The sequence below is a fragment of the Diceros bicornis genome, chromosome 3 (assembly GCF_020826845.1).
Source record: "Diceros bicornis minor isolate mBicDic1 chromosome 3, mDicBic1.mat.cur, whole genome shotgun sequence".
In the NCBI taxonomy this organism is placed as follows: Eukaryota; Metazoa; Chordata; class Mammalia; order Perissodactyla; family Rhinocerotidae; genus Diceros; species Diceros bicornis.
The window spans coordinates 73,073,770-73,100,318 of NC_080742.1; the positions used below are offsets into that span (position 1 = coordinate 73,073,770).

The 26,549-nt window shown below is 36.9% G+C and overlaps 1 protein-coding gene across 1 annotated transcript in view; it reads right to left on the bottom strand.

Moving 5' to 3' along the window:
• The window catches only part of SLC13A1 (solute carrier family 13 member 1), a 68,011-nt gene extending 43,812 nt beyond the window's left edge, over positions 1-24,199 (bottom strand). Inside the window, exons 1-6 of the mRNA XM_058534624.1 lie at positions 24,125-24,199; positions 20,981-21,109; positions 12,337-12,473; positions 9,723-9,910; positions 9,058-9,115; positions 8,928-8,976 (exon numbers count right to left, since the gene is read on the bottom strand). Coding sequence (XP_058390607.1) covers positions 8,928-8,976; positions 9,058-9,115; positions 9,723-9,910; positions 12,337-12,473; positions 20,981-21,109; positions 24,125-24,199 — 636 coding nt within the window. The remainder of the gene's footprint in view (positions 1-8,927; positions 8,977-9,057; positions 9,116-9,722; positions 9,911-12,336; positions 12,474-20,980; positions 21,110-24,124) is intronic.
• Positions 24,200-26,549: the final 2,350 nt, after the last annotated feature.

Sequence of the window (26,549 nt, forward strand, 5' to 3'; positions counted from 1 at the left end):
AATGAAAAGAGATATAACTATAGATACTAGAGATATGACTATAAATATTGTAGAAATTAAATAGGTAATATGTGGATATTATAAACAACCACATGCTACTAAATTTGAAATAGAATGCATAAATTCCTAGAAAAACACAACTAACTCAAGGAGAAATAAAAAAATTTGAATAATCCTAAAGCCAGGAAAGTAATAGAATAATTTCTAAGTGTGTATGCCTTCAGCTTTCTCCATTCCTTTTCCTGCTAGCTGGAGTAGAGAATGGATAGAGGGAGATGAGGCAGCCATCTTGAACCATGAGGCAGCAGTCAAGTGTGAAGGATGGCAGAGCAGAGATAGAAAGAGTCAGGGTCATCACAATTGTGGAGCCACCAAACTAGCCTATTTCCATTTTGTTGAAACTGTTGCTATTTTGGGTCTTTGTTGTAATGAACAAGCCCATACTTTAACTAATACAAGTGGCAACACTGGAAAGAAAACAAGAGAATGATTAACACAAAATTCTGGACTGTGGCTAATTAGGTAAGAGGATGGAGGTGATTGTGCAAGGAAAGGAGATGGAATCAGAGAAGGGTGCATGGAGAGTTCTAGAAATTGTTATGTTCTATTTCTTAAGCATATTATTCATTTTATTATTCTTTAAATTTTTCAGTTACATTTGACACATATATATGTATAAAATATTTCATAGTCAAAATATATTAAAAACAGTTTGAGACAAAATGTATTCCTTTGTTAGGAAATACCATTGGATGATGCATAGAAAAACATTGCTGAGGATTTTAAGAAACAAAATACAGTACAAGAATAAATTATATAGTGTGGGAGGTTTACTGTACAGTTAGAGGAAAGTCCAGATGCTTCCAACATGGCTGAGCTTATGTTATTTGCTAGATAATATTTCAATAACATAACATGTGAAAAACTATATTTCGGTGATTCAAAAATGAAAGCTACATGGGAGAAAAGATATCAACAGTCAATCATTTCTTTAACAACAAAATATTTGGTGAAAATACAGCTAAGTATAGCCATCAATGGAGCTAGGGCTTTGACAGTAATAAAGATTGAAATCTGGAGTGAGGTCATGTTAACAGCTTGCTGCTGTGATTCTTTTTTTTTTTTTTTTAAATAAATATTAAATAAATTTTTTATTCAGAAGTGAATTTACCTCACCGACTTTTGTCATCCACTTCTTTCTTCTATCAGAATATACACCTGGCAGAGTTTCAGATGCATTAGGTTATACTTGCTCGTCTATTTCCTGGCATTTACCTTCACTCTAGTCTAAACTATTGTGGAGAGTATTGGATCTTCATTATATGTCAGAAAGTTCACCTTTTGTTCTGATATGATACCATTGATAATGGGGCTTCCAAACTCTTAGTTGAATGGAATGAGTTTTCATAAATTGGACAGTGAGCAGAATAGTTATGATTTCTTTAAAAGTTCAACTTCATCTTGTGTTCCTAGAGGCATAGGAAACTGCCAAGTTAAAAAAGACCAAGTAAAGGGTACAAATTTTCAGCTATAACATAAATAAGGTTTGAGGATCCAATGAAAACACAACAACTACAGCTGACAACACTGCACTGCACTGCACAACTGAAATTTGCCAAGAAGGTAGGAGTCACATTTATTGAGGTATAATTGACAAATAAAATTGTAAGATATTTAAAGTGTACATTGTGGTTATCTAACAAATGTATACATTATGAAAAGATTACCACCATCCAGCCGGTTAACACATCCATCGCCTCACATATCTACTTCTTTCTTCTTGGTGAGACATTCAAGTTCCACTTCCACAACCAATCTCAACCATACACAATATTCTTATCAACTATAGTCACCAAGCTTTACGTTAGATCCTCAGAACTTATTCACCTTATAGCCAAAAGCTTGTACTCTTTACCAACCTCTCCCTATTTACCCCACCCCTCAGCCTCTGGCAACCACTTTTCTATTCTTTGTTCCTATGAGTTTTCCATTTTCCTTTTTTTGTTAGATTCCAAGTATAAATGATACCGTGCAATATTTGTCTTTCTTTGTCTGGCTTATGTCGCTTATCATAATGCCCTCAGTGCTCAACCATGTTGTCTTAAATGGCAAGATTTCCTTCTTTCTCATGGCTGAATACTATTCCACTGTATACATATATACTACATCTTCTTTATCCATTCATCCACTGATGAACACTTAAGTTGTTACCGTACCTTGGCTATTGTGAATAACGCTGCAATGAATATGGAAGTACAGCTATCTCTTTGAGATCCTGTTTTCATTTCCTTTGGATATATACCCCAAAGTGGCATTACTGGAACATATGGTAGTTCTAGTTTTAATTTTTTGAGGAATCTCTATAGTGTTTTCCATAGTGGCTGCACCAATTTACATTCCTACCAATACCGCACAAGGGTTCCCTTTTCTGCACATCATTGCCAATACTTGTTATCTCTCATCTTTTTGGTGCTGCTGTGATTCCAAAGGGTGTGTGATAACCTCTCTTTCTCTGATCCCCTCTATAAACTACAAGATTTAGCTGGATGAGTAAAAGGAGACACCTAGATTGTGTTAGATGAGGACCAAGCAGCACTAACAGTTGGTATTCCCATCTAATTTCTAGAAGAGAAATCAAGGAGAACCAGCTTTTGTTTGTAGCATCCATCTGATCTAATCTAAAATATCTTTTTCATATTTGATCTAGGGACCAGATATTCTAGAATTGGTATCTCCTTACTTAGCATAATTTCTGCCCCTAGTCCTTGATATTATGAACCATGTTTATTACTGTTATATGGTTCTTTGAATTCTTGGAGAACACTAACCAGTGTTGTCTTATAGAATTTGATTTTCAATTATAAGGATTTTTGCCTCCAAACTAAACAACACCTAATTAAAAACAAGATTCAATTTGCTCAAGGAAGTTTTTCCTTTGAATTTTTCCCTCTGGTGAACTACAAATTATATAAGATGAACGGAAAACAATTATCTCAGACTTTTCATTAAAAGCATACTGACTTTCCAATTCCCTTCATTCGAAGATGCCTGGAGGATTAGAAATTGAGCTAGTATAAAAATCTGGGGTACCTCTTTGGATAATACTAGTGCTTGTAAGGAAGGGAAAAAACTAGCAACTTTGTTCTTCTTTTGGTATCTAAGAATTGATTTTTGGATACCTGGAACTCATTTCTCATGGAAATAATATGAGAGGTGATTCATCTCCCAGTTACCCCACTGGAACCTGACAAATATACTCGCCTCCTGTCAGTACCCTTTTGGGGTCTTCCTTTCTTTTTATTCCTTTTCTTCTCTAAAAATATTTCAGATACTTTTGGAGTTATGCATGGTTTATGGGCTAAGTACCTACCCACCACTTTTATTCTGGGCACAAGCACGGAAAAGTGCTAATGTTTGGCCTGTGGATATAGTGAGAACGGAACTTGATGAGTCATGGAAAACATCTCTTTTTTAGGTATGCAGCATAGGAATATGACTTTTAATTTTTATTTATTTATTTTTTCCCCCAAAGCCCCAGTAGATAGTTGTATGTCACAGCTGCACATCCTTCTAGTTGCTGTATGTGGGACACAGCCTCAGCATGGCCGGAGAAGCGGTACGTCAGTGCGCGCCCGGGATCCGAACCTGGGCTGCCAGCAGCAGAGCGCGCGCACTTAACCGCTAAGCCACGGGGCCGGCCCGGAATATGACTTTTAGATGTGAGTACTCCTTAGTTAGTTCGTGGAATTTAAGCAACTACTGAATAGCTATCATCTTCAAAGTCAACATATATTCATCACCATCAGCAGCAGCAATGGCAAAATTATCATCATTATCAAATCAGAACTTTGCAGTTCTAGTAACAAGAATTTTAGGGCTGATAAATTTTAGTTCCAAACCCTTATTTTCTTTCCACCCAAAATGAAATTAATCTTCTCAAATAGTCAAAGCAATCCTGAGAAAGAAGAACAAAGCTAAAGGTATCATACCCCTGATTTCAAACTATGCTATAAAGTTATATTCATCAAAACAGTATGATATTGGCATAAAAATAGACACATAGACCGATAGAACAGAATTGAGAGCCTAGAAATAAACTCTCACATATACAGTCAACTAATATTTGAGAAAAAGCCAAGAATATTCAATGAGGGAAGGATAGTCTCTTCAATAAATGATGCTGGGAAAACTGGATAACCACACACAGAAGAATAAAACTGAACCCCTATCTTACACCACTCACAAAAACTAACTTGAAGTGGATTAAAGGTTTAAATATAAGAACTGAAACCATAAAACTCCTAGAAGGAAACATATAGAACAAGCTCCTTGACATTGGTCTTGGCAACAATTTTTTTAGCTATGACACCAAAAGCACAAGAAACAAAAAAAGTAAATAAGTGGGATTACATCAAACTAAAAAGCTTCTGCACAGCAAAAGAAACAATCAGAAAAATGACAAGGCAACCTATGGAATGGGAGAAAATATTTGCAAATCATATATCTGATAAGGGATTAATATCCAAAATATACAACTCAATGCAAAAACAATCCAATTTAATAATGGGCAGAGGAACCGAATAGATCTTTTTCCAAAGAAGACATACAAATAGTCAACAGTTACATACAAAGGGGTGTTCAACATCACTAATCATCAGGGAAATGCAAATCAAAACCACAATTAGTTATCACCTCACACCTGTTGGAATGATTGTCATTATAACAGCATTATGCTAAGTGACATAAGCCAGACAGAGAAAGACAAACACTGCATGGTATCATTTATATGTGGAATCTCAAAGACCCAAACTCATAGAAACAGAGTAGAATGGTGGTTACCAGGGGCTATGGGTGGGGGAAATGGGAAGATGTTGATCAAAGGGTACAAACTTCCAATTATAGAATAAGTTCTGGGGATCTAATGTACAGCATGGTTATAATTAATAATACTTACTATACACTTGAAAGTTGCTAAAAAAGTAGATCTTAAATGTTCTCACACAAAAGAGAAATGGTAATTATGTAACGTGATGGAAGTGTTAACTAATGCTATGGTAGTAATCATTTTGCAGTATATCATTGTATCAAATCAACATGTGCATCTTAAACTTACATAATGTTATATGTCAACTATATCTCAATAAAGCTGGAAAAAGATGAAATTAGTCTGATCCAGAGATTTATCTTTCAACCTTTATCAGTTTGCTTCTTTTCTTGTTATAGTTTCTGCACAGAATGAGTTGTCTTAATCTAATTATCATTATTTGAGAAAATGCTACTGAATTTATTCATTCACTCAGCAAATATTTACTAAATGCTTACTCTATGGCAGTCCCTGTTCTAGATATTTGAGATACAAATAAACAAATGGACAAAAATTCCAGCCTGTGTGCATTTTAGAATTTAGTGGAGAAAACAGAAAATAAACAAAACAAATACAAATTAAGTAAATTATTTAGTTTGTAAGAAGGTAACACACGCATTGCAAAAAATAGGGCAGGTTCAAGGGAGATGAGGAGGAGGGATATGTTGCCTGCAGTGAAAATAGGAGGTTAGGGTAGGCCTCATTGAGAAGGTAATATTCCAGCAAAGGTTAAATATATATTTCTTAACCAATATTACTATAATCACTAAATTTAGAATTTATTTGGTGGTAATTCCTGATTTTCCTCTACTTCTTGGGAATTTTTTGCTTACCGCACACTAAACTTCATATGAATCAATGTGTACATTATTGCCTTTAGAGAGAAATATATAATTTTAAAAAATGAAGTAAGCTTATTGATCATCTTGGATTGAGTTAAGTGTATTAGCAAAGAGACTTTAATTAAATTTAGGAAAATTTTACTAAACAAATGGTGATTCAAGTGTATAAAATTTTAGTAATTTTCACTAGAAATCAAATTTAATTTTTTTTTTAGTAGGAACATTGCAAAATGGTGCGAATTATGAAAACAAATCTAAGCTCTTCATGTTTTTCCTCTTCTTTGAAATTTATTTTAAACCATTCCCCCTCAAAGGGAGTAATATTTGGATGTTTTTTGACTTGTAGTTCAAATTCAAAGCCAGACCACCCAGAATTTATTTTAATTCAAAAGAATGCCCCACCTACTTCAAGAAGAAAGCAGAAGATCAAAATTTATATTTATGAATGTAAATATTCCATCTATTTTATAGCTATATCAAGTAGATATAGATTCTTCCACATAATATTGTTATCTAGTTTAAACCTGCCAAAGAACAGGTGCAATTTATTATAATTATAACAAACTATACAATATGTTTATGCCTGAGAAGAGATATATAATTGTTAAAAATCAAAACATATCTTAAATGTACAATATGTAAAATAATACTCCCATGCGATCTCTTCTTATAAAGAACACTTTTGTAGGGCAAAATGTTATCTCTTAATTTTTCTTTTACATAAAGCTGAATTTTTATGCGAGTCCTAGAAAGACTGTAGATTCGTTGTTCAAAGGCCTTGCTCTCTTCTCCCAAACCCAGATCTCCATCTTTATTGCCTAAGATGTCCCCAGATTATCTTACTTTTCCCCATCAAAACCTTATTCCCCTCTCTGTGTTCCCCATCTCAATCAGCGGCATCAAAATCTAACTTTACCTAGTTTACTGTGGGAGAGCCATCTTCTACACGTTTTTCTCTCTCATCCCCACAGTCTGATTAATCAAAAAGTCTAGTTAGGTCCATACCCTCTGCCCTTCACTTGGTTGCCACAGTAAGCTTCTCAATGGGCTGAACTTACCATGATGCCCCCTAGATTCAAAACTCCCTATTCCCCCCAAGATAAGCTCTGAACTCCTTCGAATGGAAACAACAGCTATTTTTAACCTGGCCCAACCTATCCAAATGTTTTGCTTTCCACAACAACTCATCCCTGGCACCCATACTGAAGACGTTTCCTGAAAAAGCTCTGCTTTCTATATAGTTGGGTCTTCGAATTTGTTGCATTCTCTGATTGGAATACCACTTCCTTTTTCACTTATTCATTAATTAATAAGATAAATATCTATTGAATACCTACCCTGTACTAGGCAATGGAATGTGCTACGGGATTAAATGGTGGACAAAGTAGACATGGTCCCTGCAGGCATGGAGTTTGCACCCTTCTGATTGCACACCATCTTCCTTTCAGACTCAATTCTCTTTACCTCATATTCCTTCCCTGCAATATGCCCAGATTGAGCTAGTTGCTCTGCTTCTGAAAGACTTGGCCTCCGTGCATGCCTTTGTTGTGGTATTATGTCACGCATTTTTTTAAGTCCATCTTCCTCACTAGACTTGGAGCTGCTTACAGTAAGGAGAAGGTCTTTTCATCAATAGACCTTCCTATAATGGCTAGGACAGTATTGGATGTCAAATTAATTTGAAGGGCCTTGACCCAAAATTTAGGCATCATGCTACAGAACTGGATTTCTAAAGATGACTGAAAGAAAGTTACTGAGTACAAGTATATTCTATTTAAGCTTGTCAATTTTCATAACAGTTTTTAAAACCCATTTCTAATGTATCCTTTTGTAACATTACAAAATTTACAAAATTTGTAAAATTTGGCATACAGTTACTTTTCTATGTTTAAAAGAATTACTTCTATCCCTAAAGATGACAATGTTTTCATAAATATATATTCAATTCTCATCTTTAAAACTCTTAATGTATACCATAGCTAGTGGCTTAAAATTTATCTCTTTTTTTTTTTTTTTTGCTGAAGAAGATTCGCCCTGAGCTAACAATGGTGCCAATCTTCCTCTATGTTGAATGTGGGTCACCACCACAGCATGGCTGCTGAGTGGTATAGGTCCACGCCCGGGATCCAGGCCCACGAACCTGGGCGACTGAAGCGGAGTGTGCCAAACTTAACCACTAGGCCACAGAGCCAGCCCTGCCAATCTTCCTCTTTTTGCTTGAGGAAGATTCGTCCTGAGCTAACATCTGTGGCCAACTTTCCTCTATTTTTTGTATGTGGGTCACCGCCACAGCATGGCTGATGAGTAGTGTAGGTCCGTGCCTGGGATCTGGGCTCAGGAACCCAGGCTGCTGAAGCAGCACACGCAGAACTTAACCGCTAGGCCACAGGCCAGGCCCCTAAAACTTATCTTTGTATTCATTTTCTCTTTACATAGCAATTGCTCTTTCCTTGAAGATTTCTGTAAATAATGAGAGAGTTTTCTTTTTCCTACTGAGTTGCACGCTAATGCATTATAGCCTGAGGAAGGAACATATGCTCTACTCTCTTATTTCTAATGTCATGGTTACTGTAAGACTATTTCAATGCAGGATTATTTTTCAGTGGTCTCAAGATATATTGCTCCCAATACAACTTAGTATAGTATTTTTATATTGATTTATTCCAGGGAAATGAAGTCTATGGGATAGTTTACAGAAGTTTCCTTCTTTCCTTCAATAGCTAGAATGGCTACAACTCCTCCAACTGTATTTGACAGTAGCAACTCATGAACTGCATTGAATTTTTTAGAGACAATGGGGACAATAAAGATAACTGGATTGTAACTACATGAATGGGAGTTGCTCTAAGTTCATAACCTGGAAGAAATGAGGATGCTCCTAATGAAAAGGCAGCAAGATTTTAATAAGAAAATGAAACAATATTCTGAGACTAGAATTATATTTCTCTAAACTACATATGTTAACTGCCATCACCATGAACCTAGTAAAAGGAGAAAATAATGATGCTAATTTTCAGAGCCTAAAATGTTTCCTATCAGGATGTTGATTTCAGTCTATCCGTGAAGGCTTATCAAACCATTACACCATGCTTTGACTTATGCAAGCAAAGTAATTTATAGACAAGGAAGCAAGTAACAGGTTTTAAAATTTGTTCATGTCTAACTGCAGATCTAATATAATTTCATGTATAATTATTTAGAAAGAATCAAATTTAATGTACCTTTTCCGGCTCCATCTTGCTTGAAATGTTTCCTGCATCATTACCGTATCTGAAAAATAAATTGATCCACTCTATAATTTTATTAAAATGTAATTTGGAAAATCGTAATCAAAATGTCAATATTCTTTACCCTGGATCTGGTTTTGTTTTCTCTTTCTTCTCATTTGTTTCCTGTTCATTAACACTTTCTGCAAAACATTAAATAAAAGAAAAATAATTTAAATAAAGGGTTATCAGTGTGTGGGTATGTGTGTGTCTGTGTTTGTGTGTGAAGATGGAAGCATTACTAGAAACTGAACATAAACAAATTCACCTGAATTGACATAACATTTATCTTAATAAAGTATTCTATAAATACAAATATCCCCCAAATATTTTTTCACTGCATCAGAGCAGTTTATCAGAGCCAGAAATAACCACGGTAAAATGTAATGCTCTTTCCAAACAGAATGTAGGAATTAAAGATTCCCAATATTATGCAGAAAAGTCATTTCAGTATGAAAGAATAACCTGGGGGTTTACTGATAAAGACATGAGAGAGAGAATTCCATTAGACTGGCTGGAGGATAGAAAGGGGACATTCTTCCCCTTTTGCCAGTGAATGTAAATTCAACCATTAATTTAAGGTGAAATATTTGGTTAATGTAATTCCCTTGTATAAATATAGAGAGAGCAAGCATAAATTCACATCACACATGTATGGACAGTTAATTCAAAATATAACCCAGAATTCTTGAGTTTATGTCTATTGCTCGCATGACTAAACCCCACTTTGGCAATATCAACATGTGATACCATCAATTTCCAGTGCGTAGTTGGTTGATCCATTGACATAAGTCATCTGAGTGGCCTCGACCTCTGCTTCAGCACTGATGATCTGCTGCGACACAGCCTCCGCAATGGGCATCACCATGGCAGCAGTTGAGGTGTTGCTGAGCCACATAGATAGGAAGGCGGTGCTGCTCATGAACCCCAGTGTCAGCCTGAAATGAGAGGGCCTTTAGTATGAGCTATGCTCTCTAGTTTTACTAGCTTTCTATTGGTGAACTGTAAAGGATGCTGTTTGTGAGTTGGGAATTCATTTTTCCAAAACATGGAAGGTTAAGGTTCCCTCTAGAAGACAAACTCTGAGGACAGTCATAGCCAGGTAGAAATCAAAGTGTCACATGTAAGAGTGGAGTTCTTACGAGATATGGCTCCAGAAACCATAAGAATCTTCTCTCCCAAAACAGAAAAACGACTAAACATAGCCACACTGCAAGTTGGTAGATGGTATAACAGGTTATAATATTATGGCAATATTTGAATGCCCTTTACAGATGACACACCTTCAAATACCAGTAAGATGTGGTGCAATCAACTGGTGAATTTAGGGTCCCTTACTCTTTCTTCAATCCTTTGGTCACATCTGTTTATTAGTATGCGTGCCAAGGAGGCAGAAGGGCAAGCAGAGAGATTAAAATTTATAAATCTGCTTTTTACTCGTTCACTACTCTGGTTCAATAGACGGTAGGTGGAGGAAATGGTTAAAATCACTAGCTAAAATGAGGTTTCAGAATTTTCTGTAGATTCTATTATTTATGCTCTCCTGAATCCAACATCCCTGCCTGTTGTCAAGAACTGGGTATATTATATTGTCTTCTCTTATAAATAGAGTAGTTCTTCTCCATTAAAAATAACATACCTAGGACTATACGATTTTAAGTCATGTCTATAAACTTTCAAAATAGCACTTGAGAAGAAACATGATCCATTTTGTGTAGGAGGTCCCACAAAATCATTTAGAAGCACATCTTTCTGCATAGAGACACTTACAAAATTCTCTGACTCCCTTTAAAAATAGATCACAAGAAAAATTCCACACTATAAGTTTCAACTTCAGATAAGGTAAACATTTTCTAAAATATTTAAAATAGGGGCCGGCCCCGTGGCTTAGCGATTAAGTGCGTGCGCTCCGCTCCTGGCAGCCCGAGTTTGGATGCTGGGCGCGCACCGATGCACCACTTGTCAGGCCATGCTGTGGCGGTGTCCCATATAAAGTGGAGGAAGATGAGCACAGATGTTAGCCCAGGGCCAGTCTTCCTCAGCAAAAACAGAGGAGGATGTTAGCTCATGCATGTTAGCTCAGGGCTGAACTTCCTCACAAAAAAAGATAAAATATTTAAAACAAAATGAAACTTTTTTAGAAATCAGTTTAAAGAAGAAATTATTCTTAATAATAAACAAACAAAAAGAAACCTAGAAACACTTTAACTTAAGGCATTGGCAAGACATGATATCTTCCAGTAAAAAAAGGTTGGGATCAGATAAAGCTTCTGTGTGGTGAAAATGCTTTACATTGAAAAACCACTTAGCGGTACAATGGACAGGATTCTTTCTCCACTGTGCAGCGCACTATCCCATCCCCTGGGGTCAGTGAGCAGATGGTCAAGGAAAAGAGACACATTTTTACAGCACCTCAAGAGGCACAGAACACCGTTTCATTTTAAGAGTGAAATGCCCTTAAAAATTACATGTCATAAAATTTTTAAGTAACAAAAAATTTTTAAAAATTTGTCTCATCTGATTTATTCAATGGTTTTTGTATTTAACAAAACAATTTGCTCCATAAATGATAAACACAGTTGTGGTTATACCCTAGAATGAATTAGGCAACAGAATTCCATACAATTTTCTTATTTTCAAAGAAAGATAAGCAAGGAAGAACTATCTCAGGCTTTAAAACATAATGCCATTATGCAAATAGTTATGACACTGGGAATTTTTTTTAGCTCACATCTATGTTCGTAACAAGAGCTGGAATTAAAACTAAAATAGCCAATTAATTTAGCTGAAAAAACCCATTCATTTCAGTGGGGAAAATCAGTCAGATGAGTGATTTCACATTCTATAGATGAAACTTCTTAATCAACTGTTTCACTTTGCAACAGGTCATTTAAAAAGAAAAATGTTCACCTTGGAATTTTTCTGCACACATTTGTATTTTGTCAGTAATGTCTTTGTCTTTGGTTCTTAACATCCTCCCTGATGATCAAGGATGCTCTTGAACAAGTCTTGAATGTGTAATCAGCCAAACAAACAAGATAGGACTGAAATCTACTCTGAGGTCTATCCATCTTGTCTGTTGAGGTTCAAGGCTTCTCTCAGCTTTGATTCCTATGGTGCATAAAAGGTGAGAGAGCTGTGTGCACTTATTCCAATCTCCCTGTAATTAGACCTGCAGTGAAAGGAAAGTTGTTTTTTTCCCTCCTACAACTCAAGTACACTTTATATCACTTTCACATCTGCAGAGAACAAAAAGTCAAACAAATGATTGCCTGGATGTGCATTACTTATTTTGTTATTTGCTCTGCACAAAAAAAATGGTCTGTTCGGAATGTAAACCTGGAACAGTAAACTCAGTACTTACCATGCTGGGTTCACACCCACCATCATCACCATTTTCAGAGCAATCCTTTTGTGCAAATTCCATTTTTCTATTGAAGTTGCTAAACAGATGACTCCAATTAGCAGTAGGTGAAAATCTTTGAAATAAGCAGATGCCACCTGAAATTACAATTAAATCCATGTTATTTACGTGGTGGGGAAAAAATAACATTGCACAAGGAAGACATTATTTTGCTGATCTTAACTTTGACCTTCAACTATATAATCTTTCTATTTAATTGAGAGAAGTATACATATGTTTGAATACAAATTTAAATATGTTCTATACTCTTACCAAGAAATAGCAGTGTTAAGGAAAAATACATAGGAAAAAAAGTACCCAGGACACTGAATTTTTAAATAGCTGAGTAACATCAGCCAAGTGCCTTCCATGCCTTAATTTCTCCATCTGTAAAATGGGATTGATTGGTTTATATTCCTACCGTAGACTGACAATGACTGTGATTTGGGAAAGTCCTGAGTCAAGCCTCCAACTTACCAATATCTTCATTACCACCCATTATGCCATAACTGCAAAGTCACTCCTTCATATTTTGAATGGTTTATCTTTAAGATTACTTATTATAAAATAAATACCCTTGAATAGATGCCAATATTTTAAGTCATTTTCAGCTAACACCATTCAGAGGTTAGTACAGTGCACAGACAATTTGGGCAACCATCTGCAGCAACATTTACCAAAGAATGCTCTGAAGTATGGTAGGCACATAATATTTTTCTCAAAAAAAAAAAAAAAGATTTTGTGGTAAAATGAGTTTAGAAAATCTAGAGTTTTGAAATGCTAGACTTTTCTTTCCTGTAGGCCTCCTCAAAACCTTTAAATGCCAACATATATTGTCACTCTCAAAGAGTGGTATTCTGTATACTACATATTTTTCAAACTTATCTAATCATAGAAACCTCATTTTTAATATTTTTAGCTGGAGAACCTCGTGGGACTGATATTCAAGAGCTATGACCTTAGGAAATGCTTGGCTACAGTAAATCACAATGCCGTGCTGTAAGGAGAGGATTATAAGAGGAAATATCTCTTTAAAAAATCAAATAATGTCTAGCAGAAGAAATGGAAAAGTTGGAGCAAAACTATTCTAATGTTATGAAACCATGAAGGAATAGGAAAATCAATTCTGATGATGATTTTACTATCTTAAATTGTATCTGCATTTTTAATATAGCTTACTAAGCTTGGCTTGGTTTCAAAAGAAAGTAAACATTGAAAATTACCCTTGGAATTAAAAGTAGACAAGTGGATATCTTCTTTATGTTTTATGAAAAGTTAATTTATTATGATTTTCAAAGTTTATATTTATCTCTTTACATTTTGTAGTAATTGCATTATAGAAAATAAATAATTATATCAATGTCCCAATTATTTCATTTATTAATTACTCTGACAGTAAATAAGCGTCCACCATGCACCAAAACTTTTATAGGAACAGGTGATGCAGGTATAAATGCCTGACATGTTTTTCCCACTTTGCACCTCTTCAATTCTCAAATATCAAGCTTTTCTAAATAGATCCTGCTATTTTTCTGTATCACCGAGCCATGTTTGTTTTCTTCATAGCATATCATGTGTAAATACTGTTTGTTTACCTGCTTATTGCATGTCTTCGCTATCATACTACACATTCTATGAGGACCAGGAATCTGTTTTGCTAACCACTGCTTATTTGACACCTAGCACAGTCCTGGCACGGAGTAGGAGCTCAGTAAATAGTATTGGATGAATGAGTCAGGGAGGGAGGGAGAAAGTCAGTGAACAAGCTATGGTCTCTGAGCTCCTAAATCCCAATTGTCTATACTCTGTTCCCAAACTCCTATCCTCCTAACTCTCTCACTCTTACTCTCAGTTTAAGTATTAAATTTATTAATTTACTAATGCTTCCAGACTTGTGAATCTTTTTTTTTGCTCTGTGGTTCTATCCTTGCCTCTGTGAGTTTTTCTTCTTGGCCTACTTCGAAAGTTAGTTTCCCTCTGCCCTTCTTTTAAATGCTGGTATTCTACAAGGTTCTGTCTGCAGTCTGCTTTTTTTATACACCTGATTGTTGAATCTTATGGGTTCAGCCTCTACCTCTATGTGTCTAAAATAATATCTGGCACATAGTAGGCATTCAATACATATTTGCTGAATGAATGCCAAAGACACCAAAATCTTTATATCTAGACAGACAAGTCTTCTGAGTTCCAGACCAGTGTATCCAATTGGACATTACCGTTAGAATTTCCCACAAACATCTAAAGACTCAACATGTCCAAAATAATACTTATCTTCTCACTCCCCATCCTTCAAACATACTCTTCCTCTTGTCGCCTCTTTTGTGATGCATGAAACTTCCATCTACTCAATTGCCCAAGCCAGAAACCTGAGGGTCAGCCATGATTCGTTTTTCACTTCCAATACGTGTGTATTAGTCATCAAGTCCTATTATTTCTAGTTCCTCCATGTCTTTTAAATTTGTCTATTTTTCTCTCTTCACACATTACTACCTTAATTAATCTCCTGACCATTTCTCACCTGGTTACTGTCTGAACTATCTTTTTCTAACCACCTCTTACTGTTGTCATAGTCATTTTTCTAAAGCGTAAATCTGATCATATCATTGTCCTTCCTATACTCCTTCCATGGACTCTGTTCTTTTAAGATTAAATCCAATATTTTCAACATGTCTTACAAGACTCTTCCTCATTCGAGCCCATCTCACCTCTCTAGCTTAGCCTTTCAGTACTCTACCAATTTCCCCTTACATGTGTAGTTCCTCAAACACAGAAATGCTTTAACACTTGCTTGTCATTGAACCTGGAATGATCCTCTTCTCTCACTCTAGCTACTCCTAATCTTCTTTCATGGATGAACTCAAATGTCAGTTCTTCCAAGATGCCTTCCCTGATTACTCTAAGCTTGGTTGGATGGTACTTTCTTTTGTTATAGCACATCTTAATCTATATAGTGATTATTTCCTTACTTAGCTATTCCCTTCATTTGATTAGACATATTTTGAAGCCACAGACATGTCTTATTGATCATTGTATTTATGGGCTTAACACATGCTTGGAACATATTGGTACTCAATAGATGTTGAATTAATAAATCTCTAGACTCAAGGAGTTTACCAGTTATTAGATGAGGGAAAAACAAGTAACAAAGAGTACAATAACATTATTGGTTCATGAGAGCTACCTGTTCAAGGTATAGTTGAAGTTCAAAGAGCGAATTGCCACTTTTTTCCTAAAGGAACTGGGAAAGTCTTTTTACAGGACCTGATACTTGAGTTCATTATTGAAAGATGAATAGACATTTGAGTTTTCCTCTGCCCTTATCTCTTGCAATTTTGCTCATGAAAATAAGCCCCATTGACTCTATTTCACCAATAGTCTGAGAATTAAATGGGGGAATAAATGCAGAATTACTTAAAAAATACAAAGGAACAAATAAAAGCAAGCCATTATTAGTAAGTGATGAGTGATTAAACACAGAAAGACGTCCAGGACCCCGAGATATTCTTGTTATAATCTCTTGAGATTATACCAGCTGTTGGCAGACTTTGTCCGTAAAGGGTCAGATAGTAAATATGTTAGGCTTTGTGAGCCTAATGGTTTCTATCACAACTACTCAACTTGTCTTTGTAGCACAAAAGTAGCCAAAGACAATATGTAAATGAATGACCATGGTGTGTGTGTTTCTAATAAAACTTTCTTTTAAAAATTGGGTAGCAGGCTGGATTTGGTGCTCAGACTCATAGTTTGTCAGTCCCTTAATAGACTTTGTAAGCAAACTATGGCCTACAGCCCAACTGTCTAAATAAAATTAGTTGGCAAACCTAGGAAGGAATTTCACATTTTCTGTTTTCCATTATATTACGCATTCTTTGGTTTTCATCAGAGTTAGTATATTTGTAGAAGAATACAAGCAGATGTGTTTGTTTATAGCCTACTTGTACAGGAGGTAATAATAGAAGGTGCTATTGGTTTGTAAATGACACTAATAAATATAACTACTCTCAAGGAAAAATTGGTCTGTCAAATAAAATTCCTGATGAAATTTAAAACTATTTGCAAGATCAAAGTAGTTATATTTCTGTCTCAAAATGGGATTTCATCAAAGAAACATGATGAAAAAACTCTGACTTTTGCAATCAGAACACCTGGGTTCTCTCTTAGCTATGTAATTTACCGGTTCAGCAACCTTTATACACGTCAATATACTTATCCACAAAAGTTAAATAATACTTCATGTCAAATTTGTGAATTTTAAAAAGTGCTTTGTCAGTTATGATGTTTATGACTATAAAGCCTATATTTTGTTTTTATTGTTTTTAAGTAAAAAAATATTTACTTATGTTATATTGCTAAATCCAATGGTCAATGTCCAGTGTTCACATTATTTGACCTATTAACAGATTTGACACATTTAATCATTACCTCATCCTTAAAGTATTTGCTTCACTTGGATTCCAAGTCCCCTCTCCTGGTCTTCCTCCTACATCAATAACCTATCCTTCTCAGTCTTCCTTGCTAGTACTTTCTCTTCTCGTCAGTCTTTTAATGTTGTAGTTCTCCAGAACTCAGTTCTTTGTCCTCTTTGCTTTTCCATCTTCACTCACTAGCTAAATGATTTCATCAAATCCTAGGGCTTTAAATACCATCTATATGTTGATGATTCTTGAATCTGTATTTCCAGCTCAGCTCTCTCTCATGTACTCTGGACTCATTTGTTTCTAACTGCCTACTCAACATCTTCACTTAAATGTCAAATAGGTATTTCAAACTTAATGTTCAGTACTAAACTCTAGGTGTCAGCCTTTCTCCTAATCTGCCTATAGTCTTCCACATTTCAATTGATGGCAACTCCATTTTTCCAGTTGGCAGGTCAAATAGCTGTGAGGCATCCTCGACTCCTTTCTATCACATATGGCATATCAAATTATTCAGGAAATTTTGTTCGTTTTACCTTAAAAATATATCAATAAATATATTCACTACCCCTGGTCTGAATTACCATGGCTTCTCACCTGGATTATTACAATAACCTACCATCTGTCTCCTTCTTTCTACCTTGTTTCTCAACACAACAGCCCAAGTTATCCTTTTAAAATAAAAGTCAAATCAATCATGTCACTCTTCTACTCAAAACTCTCTAAAGGGTCTCACTCCATTCAGAGTTAAAAACCTTACAATGACCTACTTTGGCCCTAGATGGTCTAGTCCCTCTTCACATTATCTCCCTGACATCATGTTCTATCATTCTCCCCTTCGCTCACTCTACTGCAGTCACACTGCAGACATATACCTGCCTTAAGGTCTTTGCACTGGGTATTTCCCCTTCAGCAGTGGTTGTTCCCCAGATACCCAAATGGCTAACTCCCTCATCTCCTGTAAATCTTTGTTCGGGTATTGATACCTCATTGAATTCTACTCTGATCATCTTATTTAAAACTGCAACCCTCTCCTGATCTTCATTATCCTGTTGCATTTTTTCCATAGCACCAATCTTCTTCTACCTCGTTATATAATTTACCTGTTCATTAAGGTATATTGTTTATTGTTTCTTTTCTCCTCAGAAGACATTTTGTCTGTTTTTGCTCATTGATGTATTCCCAAGTGCCTGACAGAGTCCTAGCACATGAACATTTATTGAATGACTGAGTAAATATGTAATATAACATATATGTGTGTGTGTGTATCTTCACATTTACATATGTAAAATTTATATATAAATATATTTTTGATAATAATAATACGTGCTTTGGAATATCTAATCTGACACACTATTTAGTATTTCAGATTTTATTCAACATATATGAGAAAAATTCAATATTTGTTGGTATTCTTCAATACCAAAATGTGTTCAGTTAGTTATAGGTATTTAGCATTAGCTTAATAAATAGTTAAAGTAAGGTTAAAACTATGATGGCCAAAGAGAGAGATGTGTAAGGCAATGAGCTTAGACGAGGATACAAAAGACATAGTAGTCTCCTCAATGACAGAGTTGAGATTCCAAGATGCTCCATAGGCTGGAATGGTAGTTTAACACCATCAAACAAACTTTATATTAAAACTCATAAGAATATTTGATACCTAGTATGTATCATTGTTTCATATATATTATTTGATTTGATTGTTACAACAACCCTTGAATTGTGCCGCATTATCATTCTCTATAGAAGAGAAAAAAAGAGTTATTAAGGTACATGATCAGGATCATTCAAGCGGTTAGTGCTGAATATCAAGTTTTAAGCTTAGGTCTTCTGAGCTTCTCTAGCCCTTTCCCTGCAGCTTTGGTCAGCTATTTCCAAGAAAAAGGTCAGTTGCCTTGTCTCCAAAGAGGATCACAAGACTGAAAAACAGTTTTCTCCACTAAAAGTCCTAAGGACTTTGATTTGTTGTAAGATCTCATTAAGCTTAATAGGTGAAGAAGGTCACATAAAGTTTAAAACAAATTTAGGCTGAAATGCCAGAGGGGAGATGATAGACTTATTTAGCTTTGCAGCAGTCAGAATGTTTCTAGAGTCATCTATTCTCTTTTGTCAATAATAATAACAAATAATAATCATGTTAACAAACATATATCGAGTACTTACTATTTGACAGACATTAGTTACAATTATTAACTATTTAGTCCTTAAGTCTCATTGACAAACTAGAGGTAGTTCCAGGAAGAGAAAACAAGGAGGTAGGGGTGATGAGGTTGAGGAAAGGAGTTGAAGTCTGGAAACCATAAAGACCGAAGGTGAGAAGACTTAAGGAAGAAATGATATTTATTTTCAAATCCAAGCAACACTATCATGTGGAAGAAAGATGAGGTTTATTTGTGGAATCTTAGATATGAGAGAAAAGTTGAAAGAGTCAAAGTGACTGAATTTCAGACTTGAGCTCAATAAAGCTGCATTGCCTAAGTGTTAAAGTTATTAAAAAATGGTATGGATTTCCTTGTGGGGTATTCTAGGCCCACAAACAAGACCACTTAAGTACTTCTGAGTGATCTCGTCTGTAAGAGATATTGTGGAAGGAAATTCCTGCCCAGGATGAAATGACCCAGAAGAACTCCCTTCCTAGTCTAACATTCTACAACTGTTAAATCAGTCTGATGCCAACACTTTGGTGGATAATGGACTCTTGGACAGGCATGAGCAGCCTGAGTAATGCAACTGCCGTTGGTACCTAGAATTTTGTTGCCTCTAGTTGAGCCTTCACATGCTGAAAGGACGCAGAGGTATTTCTTTGGCAGCTCCCACAAAGCCAGGCCTTCGTAGGCACCCTTTTCCTCATGTCTCCCTCTAGCCTGCTCGCTACAGAAATGCCCCATGATTCCAGTTAATCCTGGTTCTATCTCAGCCTCTTTTAAAAAATCAATTTAGTCTGTTTGATTGATTATTATTAAATCATAGGAGACAAATATGTGATTGTTAAACTTAATTATCTCTGGAGGTAGGACTACCCAAGCGAGCAGGACAGGAGGTTAATAATTTGACACCCTATTTTTGAGAACTTGCCAACTCCTTCTTTTAATATTTCCTTTATTGAGAGCCATCTAGCATGTTGTAGCATTTGAGAAACTTCTTAAATTATAGATTCTGGATTCTGTGGGGCAGCAGAGCTTCAGCCTGGGGATGAAAGGAACTAAAGTACAGCCCTGGCTACACTCTCTTTCAAATCAATGGTGCTTAGAAAGAGTCAAGATTCTGATGGAGGGAAAAATACAGTAAGAAAAGAGGAGCAGAGAGGATCAGAAACGCAAAAAGATGGCCTGGACTCCAAAATGGGGAAGAATGACATGAGAGTAAGGAAGAGAATAGCTTCTCTCGCAGAAAAAAAAAGCTGAATCAAGAGTTAGTTAGAAAGAAAATTCCCCACACACGTTACAAGAAAGATGAACTTCACGATAACAATATTGGACCTTGGCAGAAGATAGAAGTCCAAAGGTAATAAATTACGCGGACTGGTATCATGAACTTGACATCTTTCCTGAGACTATTTCAGCTGTGGTTTAGGCAGTTGTGTGCTGGGTGGCTGGAGACTGCATGGACATGGATATTCTGGTTTCAATGCATTTCATGCTTTTAACGGGAAACTGAATCCATTTTCTTCAGATGGGTACCTTTAGATTGTATGAAGGTAAGAAACACCTCTCAGCATGAATGAACTTCTCTCAGCAAGAACAAAATAGAAATACACGCAGAAGTTAATTTGGCTTTACGTTTTGAAATGGCAGGTTTCTGGAAAAGAAAACACAGAAGCTTTTTCTTCATTAAAAACAAAAATTGCTTTTCCAACACTGTGTGAGACTGAACTCTGCTGAAATCTTATGTAGGATGTGAAAGAGTTGGCCCTTTTGTTGGGAGGAAGGCACCAGGCATAGATGTCAACCTGGGAAGATTGGCTATGCGTTTCTCCTAGTGACAGGCATGACACAAGAAGCCACAGCCTGTGTCCTGTTTTGTCATATATGTAGAATTCTAGAGGAGAGAAACAACTGGAAGTTTGGAACTTATGTAGAAGCCTTATCAACAGGATTATTGCTCCCTTTAAATATAACTTTTCTCAATGGAAATATCAGCACAAAATAAGGAATCTAATTAAGACAAACAGTTGCAAGAGAGCTTACCGTCTTGGAAGGCATGATCCCAAACATTGGGAACATTAACGCAGGCAGCAAGGCTGTGACGGACAGAGGCAAAGCTTCTGTAAGCCAAAATATGGCAACGACAAAGAGTACGTAGGCACATTCTACTTCCTGGAAAGAACAAAGGCAAAAACACAAGGTGACATAATGAGGCTGGGAAATCATCATTCAAATCACAACCACATTTGCTGCATGGAGCTGTGTCACAGAGAAAGTAAGAAGAAACTCTGAAGGCTTCTGCACCTTTGAGTTGGGCTGTAAATAACCATTTCTTAGGGATTCTAAGAACCAAAATTTAAAACACATGAAAAAACAAAGACATAAAAAGAATTCTCATCCCTTAAGTTTCCTTCACATTTTCTTCAAAACAGATAACAGCAGATAGTCAATTTTGTGTGCTTATATCAGTGCATATGGACGTTTGCGCTCACCTTATTTGGCTTATGAAATGCACTCCCAGTTCTACTGGAGTGCAGAAATAACCAAGTTACTGCCTTTCCCCTGGGGTAGGACACACCTGCCTTTTACTTGTATTCCTTGGTGCCTGGTTGGGTGGGAACTGCCTTCCTCTCCTTCTACTAAAAGGGGGAAATCGACCTAGATGAAAATTTTTGCTGTACTTTGTTTCAGAGAAAGAAGGACAGCGACAAGTTACGTGGCATGGATGATGTAAGTAGCTCCTGGGTGACATAGAGTTGGAGGTCAAGAGCCTTCTGCCTTGTCTTTTAGAAAGACAGCTGAGCTCCTGGGGAGACACAGGGAGACTCAACAGAACTGAGACTTTTAATAGAATTCGGTGCTTTGTTAGGTATAAAACTATGGGTTTCTGTTTTAGGGCATCATTATGAAGTAGTTGAAATTTATCATTATAGTTGGCTTATATAAATAATTTTGATATGAAATCACCTGGAATGTACTACGTGGTCAATAAAGGTTAACATCTATTATATGGTTCTGTTTTGCTCTCACTATGCTTAATCTCTGCAATTTCTGAGCTGCATTTGAAAAATTTACAAAAACTGCCATCTGAGTTTAATGAGGTCTTTTATTTAAGGTTTTCCCACTGCAATAACATTTCTAGCTCTGCTGCCCCCTGATCCACCCACCTCAGGGTGAGTCCTCTAGGCTTGGATTCACTCAGCCAGCATCCCTGCTCTTTCAGTGGGGCTCTGAGAAATCCTTAATAAGCCAGGATTATGTCATATCTTTATTGTGTTGTCTTTTTTAGGGAGAAGGAAAAAAGGTGTTTTGATGTTGACAGTTTTATACAAAGTCTGCCTCCATAATCTTGACAAATAGTAAGACAGAGAGACAAAGCTGAGCCTTGACTGAATCTTCCCACCTTAGTCTGGAGAGAACATGTGAATACTAGTTTAATTTTAAATGCCAGTGCAGGAAAAAGACCAGGCCTGCATTTTCTCTTAGTTAGAACACCTGCATAACCTAAAAGCTCCTCCTTATGACTTTAGGTTGTCTCTCACACTTGCAAAAACCTAGATTTCAAAGATAGAATGGATCCTTTCACTATCTTGCTTTTTAGCCACAACCAACCAGTCTCTTAGGCCTCTCTCTCCCCCTGTCATTTTATCTCTCAAATCTGCTCTTCAGCCTCTACCCCACTTCTTCCTCTGCAGGCAAGGCTGTTCCAAAAATAGATCATCCTCCAAGAATCCACTTTGATTTTGTCATTCCTTTGCATACAGTCAGACTAAGGGGCTAGCCACCCTGACAAACACCTGGAGGGCCAATCTATAAGGGACTGCTAAAAGATCCAAAAAAAAAAAAAAAAAAAGAATATGTGGTGCCAGCCAATTCTGTTCACCATACATCCCGCCGTAAGAGTTGGAATTTCATCTCAATGTGGGTCTGCTTCAGCTAGACACAATCTTAGTCTGCTCAGATGGAGTAACTTTTGGGACAGAATAAAAAGCAAAATTTCAAGTATCAAATTATTAGCTTGCCTGGGCTGCTTTCATATTTTAACTGGCACAGCCCTGACTTAAAACAATCTAGTCAGTGATATTCAGTCATTGATTGAAAACATTTCAAAATCCTCATCTTGCATTCAAGGCCACCTTCACTCCAGCTATAATAAAACTTACTCCATTACTTCTTGACATCAACTCTCTCTTTCTAAAGAGTCTTCTTTACATATCTTCTTGATATTTGAGTTCTGAGCCCTTCTCCTCATTATGCACTCTCTTTCTGAACTCTAATCCGTAATGTTGAGCCAGGCAGTCATATCAGTAAGCTCCCAGATGCCCTGAAGTGACAGCTTCTACTTGCCATTGACCATATTCTGGACTCTTGGACTATTTGACCTACTTTGACTATTTGGATGAAGCAGTTGCAAGCTGATGGCCAAGTCTAGTAAGAAAATACAATTTATTTGACTGACAATAGGATGTGCATGTATGTGTAATTTGAGTCAGGATTTACAAACCAACAGATTTCACATTAAAAATACAATCCGGGGGCCAGCCCAGTAGCGTAGTGGTTAAGTTCGTGGGCTCTGCTTCAGCAGCCCACGGTTTGCAGGTTTGGATCTCAAGCCTGGACCTATGCACTGCTTATCAAGACATGCTCTGGCAGGCATCCCACATATAAAGTAGAGGAAGACAGGCATAGATGTTAGCCCAGGGCCAATCTTCCTCAGCAGAAAGAGGAGGATTGGCAACAGATGTTAGCTCAGGGCCAATCTTCCTCACCAAAAAATAATAAATAAAATATAAATAAATAAAAATTCTGGAGTGGCTAGCCCATGGCCTCGTGGTTGAGTTCAGCGTGCTCCACTTCAGCAGCCCAGGTTCAGTTCCCAGGTGCAGACCTATACCACTCACTGGTAGTCATGCTGTGGCAGCGACCCACATTATCATATAGAGGAAGATTGGCACAGATGTTAGCTCAAGGCGAATCTTCCTTGGTAAAAAAATAAACAAACAAAATACAAATAAAATCTGAATTTCTGGCTTCTCTTGAAAAACTAAGGAATTTGGTAACACTGGGATCATATTCTTCCATGTAAACAATTCTCTGGACTTGGGGGGAATTTACCCTTTAGAGACTAACTTGTGCTTTTCAGTTCTGCACACAACACCTCCAATGTCATTTCTCTCATTCTCTTACCTGCTTGGCCTTTGTCAGCATTTGAGTAAAATCTCTGGTGAGAAAAATGCTGCCCACCTTCCCTGCCTTGCACATCTTGCTTCCTCATCCCAGAATCAACATTTGGATTGCTCACTTGGATTTCTCTGTCTACCCCCTGTGTGGCCTATGCAGCAGCAGCATGATCTGGGAGCTGTGAGAAATGCAGACTCTCAGGCCCTTCTTCCCACAGACTGAATCAGGATCAGCAAGCTCCCCAGGCAATTCTTATATAGGTTCAAGTTTGAGAAGCACTGGGTTACTCCCTCTTCCAGACCTTCCCTTTCATCTTTAACTCTGGGTCTGACTTGCAAACCAGAGATTTGCCCCTGGTAGTATCCTTCTGCCCAAGCTGAATCCCTAGATTCATAACCTATTTTGAAAACTTGTCTAGCCTTCAGTATGTGGCTCAAGTTTGTCTTGTCTGTGGGGCTTCCTGTAAACCCTTATGTACGTGAGACCCAGGAGATTATAATTGCATGGCTAAGGCATCATATCTTCATTGTCCCTGATAGCTGCCTTCCAAGAATTTGTGGAAAATGCCCCATTTTTCCATATCGTAAGGAAGCTCAAAGTCTAAAAAAGGGGGAAAACAGAATTATCCCCCTCTGAGTGGGTAGGAAGGCCATCTGTCCCAGTTTTCTCTGGATAGTGCTGGTTCACATCTGTTGTACAGGTGTCCCTTCTGATCAGCAATCCCTTTCATTCTCCAAAGTGTCCCTCTTCGGCTGATAAATTATACAGTCATCCTATTAATGGGTCCATCCTAGGAATGCCTCCTTCTTCCAGTTCCTGTTGTCTATTATGTGATCTTTCTTGGTCAGGCTTGGAGTGAACACTCCTTAGGCATTCCACAAGAGAAGGTTGATTTAGGCACAATGTCAAGTATTCTCTTTTAAGAATCTTATATTAAGGTATATACAGTTATTTGGTTTTTGAATCAAAGATCTGTGAATATTCTTGTTAAGAAGAAGAAAAGAACAAAAGATGGAGGAAAACATTTCATTGTTTTCTGTTGTCACATATATTCGTAAAACTAATATGAGGATGAGTAATTTTGAGTGAATGGGTTATTCTGAGGAAGAAGAAAACTCAGAAGTTGTCTAACCATGCTGCAACTCGGAAGGCATCCTGGATGTCTCATGACTAGAATCAGCTCGAGGTAGAGGAAAACATTGCTTCATTTTGTCACTGGAAATTCTTAGAGTAATCCATTATCTCAAGCTATACCATCTTTGTCTCCTGTTGATCTCTTTAATTTTTTTTCTTCCCTCTCTTTCTCCACCATCTTAGCAAGCCCCCTACTCCTAAAACAAGCCACCATTACCACCAATATACCTGCCACCACCGCTGCTACTACCACAAGCAAACAATGGTAAAGCAATAACAGAAGGCCAATTGTCAAGTAAGTTAGACTTAGGTGCATTGTTTTCTCCTGTCTTTCAATCCCTCCCAAGTCTAGTGAAAGTTGCCAGTACATCTGATATCTTTATTAAAATTAACTCTGCAACAATAACAAGTAATAATTGAATCAATTTCTTTTCTAGAGATAGCAAAACATTTTAGTATTATGAATTCTTGAACTGAATAAGAGCAACACAAATAATGTCTACTTTTATTTGGTTTATGTTGAAGGAAATAGACAGGAAAAAAGATTCAAAATTATGACTAAGACTGATCTTACAAAAAGATTTTTTTTTTATTGGTGGGGAAGATTGGCCCTGAGCTAACACCTGTTGCCAATCTTCCTCCATTTTTTGCTCGAGGAAGATTGGCCCTTAGCTAACATCTGTGCCTATCTTCATCTATTTTGTGTGTGGGACGCCGCCACAGAATGGCTTGATGAGCGGTGTGTAGGTCTGGTGTGTAGGATCCAAACCGGCAAACCCCAGGCTGCTGAAGATAAGTGTGCAAACTTAACCACTACACCACCAGGCCAGCCCCACAAAAATTTTTTCTAATCATGATTCCTTCTCAAAATACTACACAAAACAAGGGGGGGGGAAGTCCAGAGGACATCATCAAAAATAAAATACCAATTTTCTGTTCAAAAATCTATATACCCCCTCTCAGGATCTGGCCTGATGGCATAGCGGTTAAGTTCATGTGCTCCACCCCAGGTTCACGGGTTGGGATCCCGGGCGTGGACCTACACACTGCTCATATCAAGCCATGCTGTGGCAGCATCCCACATATAAAATTGAGGAAGATTTGGCACAGAAGTTAGCTCAGGGATAATCTTCCTCACTGACAAAAAAGTCTGTATACTCCCTACCACTTCCAAAAGTGATATAGAGAAGTTCAACAAACCAACCACCCATACAGAGGCAGTTGTGTAGAATACAGATGTTGTAAATTCCATTAGATTGTATGAGGTGTAATGTCACTTAATCATGGTCTCCTGCTT